The sequence below is a fragment of the Macaca fascicularis genome, chromosome 8, assembly GCF_037993035.2.
Source record: "Macaca fascicularis isolate 582-1 chromosome 8, T2T-MFA8v1.1".
NCBI classification, from domain to species: Eukaryota; Metazoa; Chordata; class Mammalia; order Primates; family Cercopithecidae; genus Macaca; species Macaca fascicularis.
Window position 1 is genome coordinate 29,689,555 of NC_088382.1, and position 19,253 is coordinate 29,708,807.

General features: G+C 46.1%; 2 protein-coding genes across 3 annotated transcripts in view; one reads left to right on the top strand and one right to left on the bottom strand.

The window, feature by feature from the left end:
• Positions 1-210: 210 nt before the first annotated feature.
• On the bottom strand, positions 211-9,505 carry PNMA2 (PNMA family member 2). Of its 2 annotated transcripts, none has more exons than XM_015454370.3 (3): positions 9,437-9,493; positions 5,232-5,308; positions 211-4,869 (listed from the first exon to the last, which is right to left on the bottom strand). In XM_015454370.3, exon 3 carries the CDS (start codon positions 4,379-4,381, stop codon positions 3,287-3,289), a length of 1,095 nt encoding a protein of 364 aa, XP_015309856.2. In that variant the 5' UTR covers positions 4,382-4,869; positions 5,232-5,308; positions 9,437-9,493; the 3' UTR covers positions 211-3,286.
• Positions 9,506-9,816: 311 nt separating this feature from the next.
• Positions 9,817-19,253, top strand: part of DPYSL2 (dihydropyrimidinase like 2) — a 138,455-nt gene continuing 129,018 nt past the window's right edge. Inside the window, exon 1 of the mRNA XM_005562887.4 lies at positions 9,817-10,300. Coding sequence (XP_005562944.3) covers positions 9,947-10,300 — 354 coding nt within the window. The 5' untranslated portion in view covers positions 9,817-9,946. The remainder of the gene's footprint in view (positions 10,301-19,253) is intronic.

Sequence of the window (19,253 nt, forward strand, 5' to 3'; positions counted from 1 at the left end):
AATCGATGATGGGTGGATCAAGCTCTCTCTTGTCCCCAGAGACATAGTTCAAGTATTCTTATTCAAGCATTTTTTGCTTTCAGGTTTTCTTGCCTAGAGAATTCTAAGACCTTTTGACTTTAGCTTGATTTTCTCAAGTTATCTCTCAAAATTTTTCAGTAACAAAGCTCCTTCTTCAGGCAGTAGTTTATAGAGGCCACAATACAGGAATCAGAAAAACTTAGGATTTTATTAGCATATATTTATTTTATAACGTCACATTTATAACATTTTACTTTGTATACTGTCAATAAATGACAATGAAACCATTTTCATAAATACAAAAGCACATGAAATTAGGGAGTCATGGTAACCACCGCATCACTTTGGTCGAACAGTATTAAAAATATAATTTAGAAAGATAAATGATCACAAGTGATACCTTTAAAAAAATGCTTTTCTTACAATCTCAGGATATTCTTCAGTTAAACTGAACCACAATCAGAAAAAATAAGTAATTATTTAAAAGTCAAACCTCTCACAATTGTCAACAACTGCTGGAAGAGTCATCACAAATATAAAAAACAACAAGCACTCAAATTTACAATAAGAGCTGAAACGGTTTCTAACACCACGGTAGACTGGAAGTCAACTGGAAGCATATTAACTTGTGACCGCACAACTGTCAGGACAATAAAGAAAGCATGCATTGAATTGAGCAGACAGCAACATCATGAAAATCCTAAGCGCTTCAATGTATTGAGGGCTTTCCGTGTTCCAGATGTCATGCAACGTGCTTTAAAAGCATTAAGTCATTTGTTCATAACAACCGTGTACTCTCATCTTCTTATTTTTCAGATGTGGAAACTGATGTCTAGAGAAGCTAAGCAATTTGCTTACAGTATGCACAAATCTACCACGAGACTACACATCAACTGTGTTGGAGCTTTGCCTAGCACATATAACTAAATGGTGCTCATCTGCACTGCACTCACACACTTATGTGATACACAGGTCTGACCTAAATACACAGGTCTGATCTAAACAGCCATGTGGTACTACCGCTTTTAAAATCTATGAACAATTAAAAGTTCAGATACATACACAGACACCATAAAGGAAACTTTGCTCTAAGGTCTACACAAAATGAGCCCATCTGGAAATAAACGCAAACCTGGTGGTGAATGCTTCTGTGTTAAAATTTGGTTATCAGCCCATTTGAATCTAGCTGTTATTTACTAGAGATTTAAAGAGTTTAGGCCGGGCGTGGTGGCTCACACCTGTAATCCCAGCACTTTGGGAGGCTGAGGTGAGCGGATCACTTGAGGTCAGGAGTTTGAGACCAGCCTGGCCAACATGGCGAAACCCCGTTTCTACTAAAAATACAAAAATTAGTCGGGCATGGTGGTGGGCGCCTGTAATCCCAGCTACTTGGGAGGCTGAGGCATGAGAATCACTTGAACCTGGGAGGCAGAGGTTTCAGTGAGCTGAGATTGTGCCACTGTACTCCAGCCTGGGCGATAGAGCAAGACTCAGTCTCAAAATAATAATAATAACAATTAAAAAAAAATAAAGAGTTTAAAATACATTTTGGAGATGGAACTACTGGAAAATCTCTGCAGAACTGCAGAGCACAATGTGAAAGTCATCAAGATGGTGGAGGGTGGACTAGTGTGAGTCAAAGGTCTGGGTTTCTGTCTAGGCTCCATTACTTCTTAGCATTTTGGTGTTGAGGAGACCATCTGAGCTTCAGTTTCTTTCTCTTTATAAAGAGCAAAATTATACCACAACAGGGTGGCTGTATACATTCAGTGAGATATACATGAAACACCTTGCACACAGTAGGCCCTCAATAAATGTGAGTTCCTTTTCTCTCCTCTTTGTCCTTTGTTGCCACTAAAAATCTTCTGTAAGCAAACCAGCCTGCTCACTAAATCCAAACCTGCCCTAAACACCTCTGCTCTTGAGCATGCTGTCCCCTTATGTCCCCCTTTCTCTGGGGACACCTCTCAGGCTGTGGACCTCTTGAAAGCAGAGCTTAGATTGAGTCATCTGTGTTTTCAGGGCCCGACACAGCACCTAGTTCTGGGACCATCTATCTGACACCTAGCAGAAAGGCAGGAAGAACACTTCCCAGGTTAAAACAACACAATAACGACAATATCAACAAAAACCTGCAAGCGGAGATGGTCCTATTCACTGGGTGATGACACTTTTATTGGGGTGATGAACTGAATTCACACAAAGGATTAGTTAGCCTTTTACCTGTCTAGATCATCTCCTCATCTAGACTGGAACCTGTCTGAGGGCAGGGCTCATTTTGTTGGTTTATAACAGCTCAACTGTAGGTTATAGCTGTAGTCTTGTAACTCCTTGAACTGTGTCTCACAAAGCCAGGTACTCAGGGAGAATTTGCTGATTTAAGGAAGCGAAACACCTGACAAGTCAAACAGCTTTATTTTTCAAACATATTACAAAAGGCATTTTTTTTTTTTTTTGACTGCCAATTCTTTCTTCTATGGTATGGGCCAATTCTGGTCTACTTGGGATTATGTAAAGAAAATTGGAAGTACAAGTGTTTCAGATTCCTTCAGGCTTACTATCTAATATTTGGAGTTTAATCTTTTGTTCATTAATAATCTACAAAGGGTCTAAGAAACTCCTAGATATTTTTTCTTAAAAAGAAAAATCAAGGGCCAGGCATGGTGGTTCATGCCTATAATCCCAGCACTTCGGGAGGCTGAGTTGGGCACATCATTTGAGCCTAGGAGTTCCAGACCAGCCTGAGCAACACAAAACCCTGTCTCTACCAAGAAACAAAAGAATAGCTAGGCGTGGTGGTCCATGCCTATAGTCCCAGGTACTTGGGAGGCTAAGGTGTGAGGATCACCTGAGCCTGAGCCTGGGAAGTCAAGGCTGCAGTGAGCCACTGCACTCCAGCCTGGGTGATGAGAGTGAGACCCACGAAATAAAGAAGAAAGAGAAAAAGAAAAATAGGAAGGAAGGCAGGAAGGAAGGAAGGAAGGAAGGAAGGAAGGAAGGAAGGAAGGAAGGAAGGAGAGAAGGAGAGGAGAGAAGGAGAGAGGGAGGGAGGGAGGCAGGGAAGGAAGGGAGGGAGGGAGGAAGGAAGGAAGGAAGGAAGGAAGGAACGAAGGAAGGAAGGAAGGAAGGAAAGGAAGGTCAATAATTGGCTGTCATGCTTTGATTTTAGTCCCATACATTAAAGAAAAAAAAATTTAAAGGTCTTAGCCTAGTAAAGTGAATGTCCCTAGGCCCACTGGCTATGGGTCCTGCCCCCAGGTGGTTTTCAGTCGTCCCCTTCATGATTCCAGCCGCCATAGCCATCTCCTTCCTCTGGCTCTTCGATACTCTCATTCTCAAAGGAGGCCTCTTCCTCCTCTTCTTCCCGTATTACCTTCATTAGCTCAAGGAAGTTGGGGGGCGGGCCCTGATCCTTCAGCTCCCTAAGCCGGCACCACAGCATCTGGTTAAGAGTGGCCCCAGCCATGACCTGCTCCAGGCGGACCTGGTCCGCAATACGCCGAGGGATGGCGCGTTTCTCCACGGCTCTTCGGAGCAGGGTTTCTAACCGTAACACATAGGCTGAGACCTTCTCTCCTTCCTCCTGATAGGTCTTCAGATACCTCACCTGGGCTGTCCTGCGGCTCTCTAGGCTCCCAAACACCTGCTTAAAGGCCTCCAAACACTCTTCTACACTGATGGACGGGTTGTCTGCCTGCACTATGTGCATGAGGTCCAGGGCAGGGCCCCGCAGGCTTTCTGCCAGCCACCTTTTCTTTTCTGCCTCTGTTACTGGCCACTCTTTGACTATCTCCGTGGCCTGTTCCAACCAGACCTCAAAGGGCTCTTCCTCTGGGGCTGGGACAGCACTCCCAGAGAACACTCGCAGTTTCCGGTATCTCATAGGTAGCAGGGGCTGAGGCGCATGTGCCATTGCCTGTCCCAACAAATGGGCCAGTAATTCTGGTGAGATGCAGGGCGCTGTGGCTGGAGACATGCCCTCGTGCCCCAGGGCTCGAAACATACCTGAGACCGTCTGCCCCTCTTTTTCTAGAAAGAGGTTCAGTCTTTCCAGAAACTCAGTGTCCTGATTAGGGGTCTTAAAGACCACCTTCCAGACACCCCCCTTTCCCTGGACCTCACTGGGAATGGCCGAGACATCAGTATCTTCCAGAAGCTCTAGTAAGACAGCATTGGCATTCTCCTGCTTCCGGAATATCTTGCCAAGCAGTCTATAACTGCCCAGAGACTTTAAAGTCTCCTGAAGGACCTCCTGAATCTCAGCCTCCTCATAGTCCACCGGTATCCCCGTAACCATCAGTGACTTCTGCTCATCCACACTCATTATCCTGCACCAGTCCTCTAACAGCGCCAGCGCCATTGTCCCAAGAACTGACCCGCTCTGACTCTACAGTCACCAATTTGTTAGTGGGGCAGCTATGCACTGACTTAGTATTGAAAATATCCTGAATGAGCGTCTAACCTTAGAACCCACCAGTGAATGGGTCCCAGACTAGGTCACTCAAAGACAGTCTCAAAGTTTTCTGGACAAATGACCCTGGCCTCCTCAGTGGCAAGAACTCAGGACTTCTTGTCTTTAGACCTGACCCAGGTGGGCAGGTTGTATCTCAGTTCTAACCACACCTCTGTCCGCAGCTCTGAAGTTTGGTTGCGGATGATTTTCTCAAAGATGCTGGCAGCCACGTGGCGCTGACCCTTCTGGGATAGTTGAGGCACCTGGGTCAACTGCTTTCTCCACAGCCTCCTGGTCTCCGATGTTTTGTCTCTCTCCAGTTGGTGGGAAAATGCCTTCCACTCTGGTATCCAGAATTCTTGGAGAGAAGCCTCCCAGCAGGGTGGCTTGGAACCCTGGTGAAACAATGTTCAGTTTTACTACATAGTGCTCTCTTTCCCTGGAAGCATCCATACTCTAGTCTGGAATGGAACTGGGGGCAGATAGGGGTTCTGCTTCACACTGTGCTTGCATTCATCCCACTCTTGTCACACCCCTTGTTTGCTTACTGTGACTTTTTTTCTCCTGAGGACTCCAGTGAAATCTGGCGTTCCCACCATATGCTCATCAGACCTGTTGATTAATGTCTGAGCCCCAGTTAAGGACAGGATTCAAGGTCTTTGCCATGTGAAAGATGAAATCAGGAGATGGGGCTAAATACCTGTTTATGTGTTCCCAAGTGTTCCGCAAGAGGTGAGGAGCTTATTTATTCATTCACCTTTTAGCACAGGAAGACGTCACCCACCTCCACACAATGGTGTGTCTGGCTCTTAGCTCCAGCCAAGCCAAGCTGCCCTGTTACACATAAGTAAGAAGAACAGGTATTTATGCTTCATTAATATTCAGCAGGAAGACTGTTAATGCACTTATTCAAAAATAGGACAATCTTTCACAATACTACTCAGTATTAAGTTGCTTTACCTCTTTGATTAACAAAACTAATTAGGAATCACTCAAACGTTTAAAAATAGTTTAATCTAGGTATAACAATTCGGGGGAAAAAAACCTCAGGGCCGACTAAGTTAAATTGGGAATTATGAATTAATTCTCTCTTGTTGTCTCTGGAAGGTTTTGCAAACACACATTTGGGCTTTGCTTTTGCTAGGAACAGTAAGTGAAATAGTTTGAATGTTTGTCCCCTCCAAATCTCATGGTGAAATGTGATCCCCAGTGTTGGAGGTGGGGCCTGGTGGGATGTGTTTGTGTCATGAGAGTGGATCCCTTATGAATGGCCTGGTGCCATTCTTGGGGTAATGAGTGGGTTCTTGTTCTATTAGTTTCCTCGAGATCTGATTGTTAAAAACAGACTGGCACCTCCCTCCCCTCACTCTTGCTCCCTTTCTTGCCACATCTGCTCCCCCTTTGCCTTCTGCTATGACTAGAAGCTTCCTGAGGGGTCACCAGACGCAGATGCCAGCACCATACTTCTTGTACAGCCTGCCGAACTGTGACCCAAATAAGCCTCTTTATAAATTATCCAGCCTCAGGTATTCCTTTATAGAAACACAAAATAGACTTAAGACAGTAAGTTACTAACACAACACTCCCCAAGCATTTGTTTCTGTTTCTGTTTTTTGAGACAGGGTCTCACTCTGTTGCCTAGGCTGGAATGCAGTTGTGTAAACACGGCTCACTGTAGCCTTGACCTCTCCTGGGCTCAAACAATCCTTCCACCTCAACCTCCTGACTACCTGGGAACACAGGCACATGCCACCATGCCTGGCTAGTTTTTAAATTTTGCATAGAGATGGAGTCTCCCTACATTGTCCAGCCTGGTCTCAAACTCCTGGGTTCAAGCAATCATCCCATCACAGCCTCTCACAGTGCTGAATTATACACATCAACCACCACACCCAGCCTTTCTTAACATTTGAACTTTAACCCATCATTTGAGAAAAAAGAAAAAAGGAGGAAGCACATCTATCAAGGAGTTTGTTCTGGAGAACATGTGGGGATTAGAGAACATAAAAAAGTTAGAGTTGTCCAGGCTCGGTGACTCACGCCTGTAATCCCAGCACTTTGGGAAGCCGAGGTGGGTAGATCACCTGAGGTCAGGAGTTTGAAACCAGCCTGGCCAACGTGGCGAAACGCTGTCTCTACTAAAAATACATAATTTAGCTGGGTGTGGTGGTGCGCGCCTGTAATCCCAGCTACTTGGGAGGCTGAGGCAGGAGAATCGCTTGAACCTGGGAGGTGGAAGCTGCAGTGAGCCGAGATCGTACCACTGCACTCTAACCTGAGTAACAGAACGAGACTCTGTCTCGAAAAAAAAAAAAAAAAGTTAGAGTTCCTAATACCTCCCAGTTACTGCTGCGGAGTATGTGTTAAGGGGCTACAACCATTTCCCCCTTGGCCTAAACATCTTCATCAACTCGAATGGGGGCCATACGCCACAGTGCTGTCCTGTAACTCTATCAGCAGTGCTCCTGCTGTGGGCACATCTCCTGAGTCTTCTAGGAGGTGCTGAAGGCACCAGCGGTGCCAGAGAGCCAGGAGGGCAAAATACTGCTTCACCCTGTGCCCAGGAGTCTCACAGACCTGAGACTGCTGACTTCTCCATGCCTGACATTTCCTTTCTAAAATGTGGGGGCTGTGGGGGAGGGGCAGGTACAGTGGCTCACACCTGTAAACCTAGCACTTTGGGAGGCCAAGGCGGGAGGATCACTTGAGCCCGGGAGTTTGAGACCAGCCTGGGCAACACAGTGAGACCCTGTCTCTACAAAAAGGAAAATAAAAAAATTAGCTGGGCGTGTGGCAGTCGCCTGTAGTCCCAACTACTTGGGAGGCTGAGGAGAGAGCCGAGCGGATAAAGGCTACAGTAAGCTGCGTTTGCACCATTGCATTCCAGCCTAGGTGACAGTGTGAGACTCTCTCTGAAAACAAAAACAAAAATAAAAAAACAACTGGGGGCAACCTTCCTCCCCACTGGGATATTTAGAGGAAACAGGGAATGTAAAAAGATACTGCCCAGGAAAAAGCATCTCTACGGTCTACAGAATGACTGCCATGCTGAAGTTAGGCTGTCTTCGGATGACTCTTCCTGCCAATGTGACCTGCAGTGTGACATTCAAATAAAAACATGGCAAAAAACACCCTTGATATACAATAGGGCCATGGATGGAAATATCTGGATACGGTAGAAATAGAAGAACCTTGTATTTTCTCACATAAAGGGGGTCACAGGACAAGCTGGAAAAGAAGCCAGACTTTGAGGTGGAAGCCCTCACTGGAATTGTTGGATCATTTAACTAAATACCCAACCTTGGCGATGCGCCCCAAGCTCTCTTAATCTGTTTCTTAACCTGGAAAGCAGTGCTGATAAGGCACGCATCTCAGAGGGGCTGTGAGGAGGAAATGATATAATTCATTTCCTTGGAATGAAGAAGGAAGCGCTTTTTTCAAATGCTTTATTCAAATGCAAAGCACATCTGGCGCTAAGTCCAAAATGCGCCCTCGGGTTCTCTCAGCCCCTCCACTCCTATATTCTTCCTCAGTCTCTCTTTCTCATCCGGAGACGCCTTTCCACCTATCACGGTGGGCTGATCTTCAAACTGCGACTGGTTGTCAACCAGATGTAACTCTATTCACCAAACTATCTCTCACAATTGGATGGTGGGGGTGGTTGGTAACCGCATTTAATCCTGGGCTGACAATGGGATTGGATTCCTGGTTACACGGCCCTGCGCGGTCGCCCTGCGGTAAATGGCCTCTCAGCCCAAACCCACCCTGGTTTACTGAGCATGCCCAGACCTCCCTCCCGGGCCACCAAAGGAGGGGCACCATTTCTGCAGGATTTTGCCACTGTGGAAAGAGAGGCGGAGCTGTCATCGCGCAGAGGCAGGGACTGATAGGCGGAAAGGACGTGGAGATGGGAATAAGTAATGAAGGACCCGCATTGACCGTGTTAGCACACAAATCTAATTGCCCTCTGGTGCAAACTTACCACCCTGTGGCCGTGGCTCAGCTACCTGCACACACACACCAAGTTCCTACACACCTTTCCCCCGCTTGGCCCCACACAATTCATGGCACTCACAGCCCACATCCTACCTCCTTCTCCGCACCAGATACGCACCCGCACTCACTCCCCAAACACGTGGCATCTGGTAACCTGGGAAACGCCGCGGCTGTGGCGCAGTGCGCAACAGGGGCGGGGGAATCAGGCGGGGCACTGGGGCGAGGGAAGCTGGAGATTTGGGGAGGGGGTTTCTATTCGTTTTTTCGCCCACTTTTTGTTTTTTGTTTTTTTGGTGGGGGAAGCAGAATAAACCAAACCGCGACACGTTCCTGCGCCCTTCTTGGTGCAGTGGCGCAGACATGGTCCATGGCGCCTTGGGCAATAGAGCAGGTCTGCACCCCCTCTCTAAGTCGTGGCACTGGGCTGGAATTCCCGACTGCACCCTTTGCTACACCCCCATAGACCACAGACCTGCGTCTCTCTCTATGTTCCTCTCCCATCTGCTACGCCCCTCTGCATTTCTTCCCGCCATGTTGTGTGTCCCCCAACTCCCCCGTCACCCCAACCACACCAAAGTGGATGCACGAAGCGGGAACCTTCTCGTTTCAGTCTCTGCTCCGTGCAGCCTGCCAAGGCGAGTGGGCAAACTGAAGCTTGGGTGTCCAGCGTCTTGGCTGCCCCCCTCCTGTCCACCCTGCGTGTGCTACCCCTTGTTCATCTTCAGTGTCAACCCCCTTCTCATACCCTGAGTAGCCTGGCGCATGGCTTGTCCCCTTTTCCCATCCATCAGCTCACACCCAGGGTAACGGGGCGGGAGCCCTATCCACAGTGCGCCCTCGCCCCCGGCCCACCTCCGCCATGCGACGGGGCAGAGGCGCCTGGACCAGGCAGGTGGAGGAGAGGGGCACTGGGGCAGAAGGCTGCGCCCTCGGGTCCTCACTCCGCGTGCCCTGCCCAATACTTACCCAGGCGCGGAGAGCGGTCAGCAGGCCCTCCGCTCCGCATCCATTAGCTGGTGGTCTGGCCGCTTCACTTCCGGAGCGCGGGGCTAGGGGCGGTGCCGCCCTCCCCTCTCTCTCTCCTTCCCTCCCCTCCAGCCCTCCCCTGCGCGCTGCTCCCCTCCCCGGCGCCGCGCCCCACCCGCGCCTCCCTCCTCCCCGCGCTGCCGGGAACTGGCAGCCTCTCGGCTCCCGCAGCCGCCGCGGACGCCCTCCCAGATCCAACTTTGCCGCTTACCCGAGCTCGCGCTGTAGCCGCGGGGGGCGTGGGCAGGGAGGGGAGAAGCGGGGTCAGGGGGAGGGACCGGGAGGGTGGGTCGCCGGCTCGCCAGCCCTCCTTCCTTTCTGTGCACCTTGCGGTGGGCGGCGAGCGGCAGCCGCGGCAGCAGCTAGGGGGCTTGTGCACACAGCAAGGGAGAGTTAGGGACTGGCAGACGGACGGACGGACGGCGAGGACCCTCCCTGAGCCCCCGAGCCATGGCCGAGAGAAAGCAATCCGGGAAGGCGGCAGAGGACGAAGAGGTCCCTGCCTTTTTTAAAAACCTGGGCTCCGGCAGCCCCAAGCCCCGGCAGAAATTCTGTGGCATGTTCTGCCCGGTGGAAGGGTCCTCGGAGAACAAGACCATCGACTTCGACTCGCTGTCGGTGGGCCGGGGCTCGGGGCAAGTGGTGGCTCAGCAGCGGGACGTCGCCCACTTGGGTCCGGACCCGCAGCCGCCGTACTCGCGGCAGGGCCGGCGCGCCGGCGGGGAGCCATCTGTTGAATCGAGCCGGAAGGTGGAGATCCGGAGGGCCTCGGGCAAGGAAGCCCTGCAGAACATCTACGACCAGGTCGGTGTGGGGGTGGGGGGTGGAGACGGAGGACGGGGCTCGGGGATCGCCCCTCCCTCGCCCCTGAGCCCGGCGCGCCCGCCTTCATGCCCCGCCCTGTACCTCGCCTCCCGCATCTGCACGCGCACCCCGCCCTACCCGCCCCTTCTCCGCGCAGGGTGCGGCGAGGCTCGGGCTGGGCGGTGGGCGACCGTGAGCCCACAAAGGCTGCCCGAGTCTCCTTGAGCTTGAGAGGTGGGGGGTGGGCGTAGGGGATGGGCTGATCACTTGCTGGGGCGGGCGGTGGTCGCCTGGGAGGGGGTTGGCCGAGGTTCCATTCTTCTGAAATCCTCCCGGGCGGCTTCCGATGGCAGCTGCAACTGGGTGCCCCACCCTTTTTTTGAGGCGGCTCGGAGCGTGCGGTGGAGGCTTTGCGTGAAGGCCCGCGGCTCCCCGGTGGTCGGGAGGGGTGGGGGTTCCGACGGCCGCTCCCCGCAGCCTCCGCCGGCGCCTTCTGCGCTCACGTCCTGAGCTCCGAGGCCAGGACCATGGTCAGCGCCCCCCGGACCGCCTCAGAGCACCGCACCGCCCTTGACTCCTGCTCGCAGCTTGAGAAGAGCCAGGGAGGCCGTGGAGTCGCCCGAGGAAACCGAGACGCTCCTAAATAGCCTATGTGGGGAACAAAGTTCCAATAAGTGTCTCAGCCAGGGCTTCACGGAGCTCTCCCCAAACCGCTATGTGGGAGGCGCTTTAGGAACCGGGGAACTAAGTGGATTATGTTCAAAGGGTCAAAAAGACAAGAAAAGGGGGAAAACCCCTCGCATTCGAAATAGACTATCGAAGAAGACTAAACCCCCTCTTCCTGTGTTAATGGGGGAAACAAAGGCCGTTTTGGTCACTCTTGATTTTAAAAAATGTTTGTCACTTTCTGACAAATATGAACAGTGAGCATTTTCAGCGCAGTAATAATCTCACACCACAATTCTCTCTTTATCTGAGTGATCCTTACACTAGCGTAATTCTTTTCCACAGCCTTAATTTCTTAACTGATAATTTACAATGCAAAATGTTTTAACACGTTTTCTGTTTCTCTCCCATGTCTGGTGGTAAAAATGAGAAGTCAATCAATGAATGATTATTGATTGAATACCTATCGTGCGCCTTGCCTTGTAGGGCAGGGGGAAGGTTAGTTATACAAAGTGCAAGAGGTTTCTTCTTCTCAGAAGGCTTCCAGAGTAGTTGGGAGTGGTCTATACATATTCAGTGAGGGATCCCACAAGCATTTACATTTGTGTACTTACAGTGACAGCCTTTGAGAACAATGCAGAGTTGGTGATGATGGTTGGGGCATGATGTGACTGTTTGCTGATGTGACATAGAGTTTTGACTTTTGTAGGGTCAAGTCTAGGAAATATAAGCCACTTGCTGTCATTTGTAAAAGGTGTCACAACTAATAATTTATGTCCACCCCCAGCCCTGCCCTCTAATTTGTTCATGTAAGGGAGTGTCTCATATCCATATTTCACTATGAGTCAACCAGAAGAACCTAAACCCAAAAAAACTTGCTTTGTTCCAAGTGATCAGACAATTGAAGTAAAAGTTTCTAATAATTTAACTTATACTGAAAGCTGAGTGTGTGTGAAACACTTCCCTATGTGAATACATTGGGTGAGGGCCAAAATCATACAGCATCATGGTTGAGTGAGTAGCCTCATGCATGGCGAGTTGTGCTGGTGATTCTAATGTCCTAGACAAAGCAGAAAAAACAACTGGAGAATAAAAAAGAGATCATGTAAAAAATGGCAGATCAGAGGATAGGGGTTGAAAGTGGCCACCCCTATCATGATAGCAGTGAATTAAAACTCAAGTTTGAAAGGCATAGTTTCATCGGGTTGAATAACACTTCTTTTTTCTTGGCCATTTGGACTCTTAGATGTTTGAAATTCTAAATTGTAAATCTAAGGCACACAGAGGGGGAGATTTGAAGAGAAAAATACGCAAACGAACCAACAGGCAATTTTAGATTGCAATCCACATTGGCTTCAGTTGCCCAGTTATTACTAACAGAGGGCAATTCTAGCTTGGCCTTTCTGCAGCACCTTCCCCTGAATTTTCATGTTTAATCTTGCCTTATCATATAAGGTCTGTTCAATGGGATTTTGTCATTCATGACTAAGAGCATTTATCTGGGTCAGTACTTGCAATGTTTCAATATTTCATGTCTGTACAAAAGGGGAAAGGCTGTGGCTATACATGTGTTTATATTTATAACAATAGCGACTTCTGAAAAGCTCAACTGGCCCACCGTTTTGACTGAGTTGACTTGTCATTAGTTAGTTTTCAATGAATGAGCCGGGTGAGTGCCAGCATCTCCATGCATTCTAATTGGAAGCCCTGGCGCAGAGAAAGGTAGGGGAGATTGAGAGTGGGTGGATCCTGGGACCCTGACTCACACCATCCCTCCTCTCTTGCAGCTTTATTTGTGTGTTATTAGTGTATGGTCAGACGTGGCTTTGCTCAGCTGTTGCACTAAGAGGCCTGCTGTTCCCTTAGCAAGGCTTTGGGAAGGGAGAGAACAGGCTTCCTTGACCCACATGCCACACAGCTCATGGAAGATTAGAGATGTTGGACATGTGCATTTGCAGGAACTAAATGAAATTATGTTCAGAGTGTGAGCCAGACAGCACCAGAAAGCGATGGGTGTGGCTTGACTTGGCATGTCAGATTTTGGCAGAGAGAAAGAGCTGGTATAGTGATTGTGAATGAGGAAAGCGTCTATCCTGTTATTCTCTTTTCCCTATAAGTCCACTTTGGGCTGCAGTGAGGTTACATTGATCACCACTGTGAAAGACTCTGAACCTCTTGGAAGAGAGAGAAGAAGGGCATCTCTGTTGGCCCAATCCTCCCTTGTCAGTGCCCAGGGGTCCTTCAGCCTCTTCCCTTCCTCCTAGGAACTCCCTCCATTTCACCCCAGACACAGTGTAGTGAGAATCAGTGGCTCCACCTGGGATACTGGACCATAAGAATGCTTTCCAAAGGGGCCTCTAGGCCCTTTTCCCAGCAGTAAACAACCTATACAGGCTGGGGTGACAGGGAGTGATTCTCTTCCTCTCCAGGGCAGGTGCCACTGAGTGAACTGCACAGTGCTGCTGAGCTTGACAACGTCAATGAGTCTGTGAAGTGCTTTCTGGTGCTCCCTTCCATCTGGGTCCCCATCCCTTCTCCCTGTGTTGAGTCTTTTCTGGCCCTGGGAGCCTAGTGCAGTGCTGCCCTCTAACTGTTCAACATCATCCCCACTCCATCCCCATAGGATGCCCCTTCTAGACCTTTCTTCTTCCAAAGGACAACAAGTTCTAAAATCACTCTTTGGCTGCCCTTCTCCCATTCAGAATTCTTAACTTGCATTAATCTTAGTTAAAGAGAAATTCCAATGATTAAAGCCATCTGCTCCTCAGGCGAATGACTGATGCCCAAGTTGTCCCCAGAGATCCGTGGTTTGGTAACAGACTAGACTATTAAACAAAACGAATGCGTAGTTAGTGGGGTGTGTGGTGGAGATTTGGAATAAAGGCAATACCTTGATACTTTACAGGTCGTATTTGGTTCGAAACAGGAGATATGAGCATTTGTGTGTTCAAGATTCCAAAAAACCTAAGACCCACCTGGGTTCAAAAGGAGGAAAGTAGAGGTGGGGAGTACTTGGAGAGGGGAAGGAAATGATGAAAATCCATAATTATTGTTTGCTCTTGATTTCCCAGCTGATTATTTAACTAATCATATAATTAGTTAAATTAAAAAATAATTTTTATATAACATAAAATTTGCCACCTTAACCATTTTTAAGTGTACAGTCCAGTGGTGTTAAGTGTATTCACATTGTTGTGCAACCAATCTCCAGAACTTTTTCATCCCCCCAAGCTGAAGCTCTGTACCCATTAAACACCAGCTTCTCATTCCACCTCTTCCCAGCCCCTGGCAACCACCATTCTCTTTTCTGTCTTTGCCAGCTTGACTACTCTAGATTCCTCATATAAGTGAAATGACACTGTTTATGTTCTTTGTGACTGGCTTGTTTCACTTAGCATAATGCCCTTAAGGTTCATCTATGTTGTAATATGTGACAGCATTTCCTTCCTTTTTATGGCTGAATAATATTTGTATACTTAGTTAAATTATAACAAGTCTTTAATGATTTAAAAAGTTGTTGCTCAATTAATTGGCCTGCAATAATTAATTGTGGGAGGAAGGAAGAAGGATTAGATTTGGGATGAAATAGGCTTCCCCAGGTCTGGGGCCTACAATCTAACCAGAAGAAAACTCCTGCCAGCTAACCAGCATCTACCATCTTTCCCCTTGGAGCTCAAGGATGGAGAGGAGAACTGCTGTCATTGAACCCCAGTGACAACTTCTGGCCATGGCCTTTGCATGGTTGCATATGCAGTGTTGCATGGTTCACGAACTCATGGCTCTGTACCATGGAAATCAGGGTGAGGCTGGGGAGTTTTTCTAGCCTGGTAAAGACAGGCCACGTATTCCAGGGTCCTTTGTTGCTAGCATCCCTCTCTACTTTCTTGAGCAAGAAGGGGAAGTCAGAAATGATTATGGATTCAAATGTATACCCTCATTGAATGTCAGAACTTGCAAGAGACCTAATGATTGTTTAATTACCTCATTCTACAAGTGAAGAAAGTGATGTCCTGAAAACTACTTCATTCCTTGGAGCCCAGGTGATAGTCCCAGGACTGGGATAGAGGTCTCTTGTTTTCAGTCCCACTGTAGTCCTCTACCAGTAAAGCTGTGTTATTTATGTAGCATTATATAACTCTGGAATGTGCTTTTAAATTCTAGATTCTACGTTTTAGAATGTTTAGAGTATATTGTTCTATTAATAAAACCTTGCCCCAACACTGGCTGATACAGGCATTATTTATTTTCTGTAAATAAGGAAACTGAGATTTAGTGATATTTACTTGCCTAATTCCTAAGGGCTTGCTATTTAGTAAGTATGTAAACTAGGATTTGAACTAATATTTCCTAATCTAGTATCATATTTCTTCCAATAGTCAATTCTGTGGCTCAGTTACACTGCCAGAGATATGTAGTAAACATAAGGGTACAATTTAATTTTGCAGGCAAAATATTTTACATCCCATTAAACTCCATATTTTCTACGGGGTAAGTCCTGTGTTAAATGCTTTGTATGGACTATTTTATTAATTCTAAGATGACTCTACTAAGTAGGTGTTACTCTTATTTTTATTTTGCAAATGCAATATATAAAGGTAAATGCAACTTGTAAAATGATATGGTTCGGCTGTGTCTCCACCCAAATCTCATCTTGAATTGTACTCTCATAATTCCCACATGTTGTAGGAGGGATCCGATGAGAGATAATTGAATCATGGGGGCGGTTTCCCCCACACTGTTCTCATTGTAGTGAATAAGTCTCACAAGATCTGATGGTTTTGTAAGAGTTTTCCCCTTTTGCTTGGTTCTCATTCTCTCTTCCCTGCTGCCATGTAAGGCATGCCTTTCACCACCTGCCGTGATTGTGAGGCCTCCCCAGCCGTGTGCAACAGTGAGTCCATTACACCTGTTTTTCTCAATAAATTACCCAGTCTCAGGTATGTCGTTATTAGTAGGATGAGAACAGACTAATATATAAAGCAACTTACTAATGAAAAGCCAGAGGCAGGGCTTGAACCCCAGGGATATGTGACTAGAGAGCTTTTTATATATCACTCTGATATATACTGATTTGCTTTTGATATTAATTATTTTTTCTCATTTTATCTCCAAAGAATGTATTATTGCAAAAAAGTTCTGAATGCCGGTTTTTTTGTTTGTTTGTTTGTTTGTTTGTTTCAGTGTACTCTTTGGAGCCATTTATAAAATGGACTGTTGATTTGTCTTTATGAATGTGCCCTAAACTGCTGACATTCCATCTATCATTTTTTAAAATACAAGAAATGTCTTCAAATATCCCTGGGACACAAGTCAACTGTGACAGTATGAATGACATGCTTTTCTAAGATTAGAAATTAGAGCAATGTGATGACAGTGTAATTTTTCTACTTGATGTAAATCATTGTCTTAGTCAGGCTGTGATAACAAATTACCAGGACCAGGTGGCTTGAACAAGAAACACTTATTTCTCATGGTTCTGGAGGTTGGGAAGTCCAAGATCAATATGCTGGCAGATCTGGTATCTGGTGAGGGCCCACTTTATGGTTTCCAGATTGCCATCTTCTCCTTGTGTCCTTACATAGTGGAAGGGGCCAAGGGAGCTTTCTGGGGTCTCTTTTATAAGGTCACTAGTCCTGTTTATGAGGGCTCCACTCTCATGGCCTACGCACCTTGCAAAGGCCCTACCTGCTAATACCATTCCATTAGGGGTTAGGATTTCAACATAGGAATTTTGGAGAGGGGAACACAAACACAAAGTCCATAACAATCATGAAATACAAGCAAATGAAACTAATGAAAGAGTCATCAATAAAAGCATTGGCAGGTAGGACTGATGGACACTTGATTTAGTTGGTTGCAACTGGTGGTAACCTAGTACCATAGGTACTGCACACTAATACTGTCTTGTGTGCAAGTGCCTGGTTTTAAAGGTGGTTTGTGTTTGTTTTTGAGAATATACAGATAAACTGCATGGGCTCTGATTCTGACGGCATCCTGCAGAAAGCACTGAGTAAAGCCAGCTGGTAGTCCTGGCTCTGCCATTGACTGGCCGTGTGACCTGCACAGTCGTCTAACCTCAGTGGTCATTGTGTTGTCCTAGGAATCTCTAATGCTCTTTCTATCCAATTCCACTGAAGGCTCTGAAAGAAAGCTATGCTGCCCATGGCTGTTTTTTGTTTTGTTTTGTTTTTTAATAATCGAGACAAAATTCACATAACATAAAATTCTCGTTTTGGCCGCTTTGAAGTGAACAGTTTAATGGCTTTTACTGCATTCACAATGTTGCATAACCATTTATGTTTAATTCCAGAACATTTTCATCACCCCTCCAAAAGAAAGGTTGTACCACTAAGCAGTCATTTTATTTTTCCCACTCCCCCCAGCCCCTAGCAATCACTAATCTGCTTTCTGCTTTTTTTTTCTGAGTGGATTTGCCTGTTTCGGACATTTCATAGACATGGAACCAAACAGTACATGGTCTTTTATGTCTGTTTTTTTTTTTTTTTCACTTAGTATAATGTTTTCAAGGTTCATCTATGTTGTAACATGTATGAGTACTTCCTTCCTTTTCAGGGCCGAATAATGTTCTATTGTTCTGTATGTATCCTATTCATTAGTTTTTCCAATTAGTTGATGGACATTTGGTTTGTTTCCACGTTTTGGCTGTTAGGAATAATATTGCTATTAACATTTTTTTACAAGTTTTTGTTTAAACATACGTTTTCAAGGCCGGGCACCGTGGCTCATGCCTGTAATCCCAGCCAAGGTGGGCGAATCACTTGAGGTCAGGAGTTCGAGATCAGCCTAGCCAACATGGTGAAACCCCATCTCTACCGAAAATACAAAAATTAGCCAGGCACGGTGGCACAAGCCTGTAATCCCAGCTATTCAGGAGACCGAGGCATGAGAATCGCTTGAACCCGGAAGCCGGAGGTTGCAGTGAGCCAAGATCGCGCCACTGCACTCCAGCCTGGGCAATAGAGTGAGACTGTCTCAAAACAAACAAACAAACAATTTCCAGTTTTCTTGTGTTCTGCCTAGGAGTAGAATTGCTGGTCATATAATAACTCTATGTTTAGCTCTTTGAGGAACTTCCACACTCTTTTCTATAGAAGCTGTACCATTCTACATTCCCACCAGCAGCATTTGAAGGTTCCAATTTCCGCACATCCTGGCCAACACTTGCTATTTTCCTTATTTTGGTTATAACCATCAGGTGGGTGGGAATTGGTATCTCATTGTGGCTTTAATTTGCATTCCCTAATAACTAACAATGATGAGCATCTTTTCTCATGCTTTTTTGGCCATTTGTGTGTCTTCCTTGGAGAAATGTCTATTCAAATCTTTGTCCATTTTTTTCAGCTGGGTTATTTCTCATATTGTTAAATTGTATGAATTATTTATGTATTCTAGACACTAAGCCCTTATCACATCTATGGTTTGCATATATTTTCTGCCATTCTGTGGATTATCTTTTTACTTTTTTGATGGTATACAAAAGTTTTAAATTTTGATGAAATCCAATTTACCTTTTTTTTTTCTTTTGTTGCTTATGCTTTTGGTATTATACTGTCCCCAGTTGTTCATAAAACTGCTGGATCATCTGAAATCTAGCAAAGGAGTTCCAGTACCTAATTTCCTAGAATCATATTCCTGTAGCTAAATCCTTGGGGAGGTTTGAAATTCATTTAGAATAGCATTTGTAGTAGCTCAGTATTCTTGAGAGTTTTGTGCACTGAATAAGCCTTGTTCTTCTATCTGAAGATCTTGCTCATATTTTAAAAACTCCTTCTTTGTGTGTGCATATATATGAATGTATACAGACATAGGGGTATATATGTGTGTGTATATATATATATAAATTTTTAATCAAGTTTTGAATTTGCTTTCTAATCCAATGATTTGGGAGTGGCAGGGATGGTGTTGAGGAAGGCAGCAACCAACAAACTGAGTTTTAAACTAATAAATTTAAACTAATAAATTTATTTTAAACTAATAAACTAATAAAATAAATGAGTTCAATTAAAAAATTATATTGTGATAGCATACACATAACATAAAATTTACTGTCTTAATGATTTTAAATGTACAATTCGGTAATGTTAAGTATATTCACATTGTTGTGCAACCAGTCATCAGAATAATTTTCATTTTGCAAAACTGAAACTTTGTACCCATGAAGCAACAACTCTTCATTCCCCTCTCCTCCCAGCCCCTGGCAATCACCTTTTTACTTTGTGTCTCTGTTGATTTGACTACTTTAGGAACCTCATGTAAGCAGAAGCAA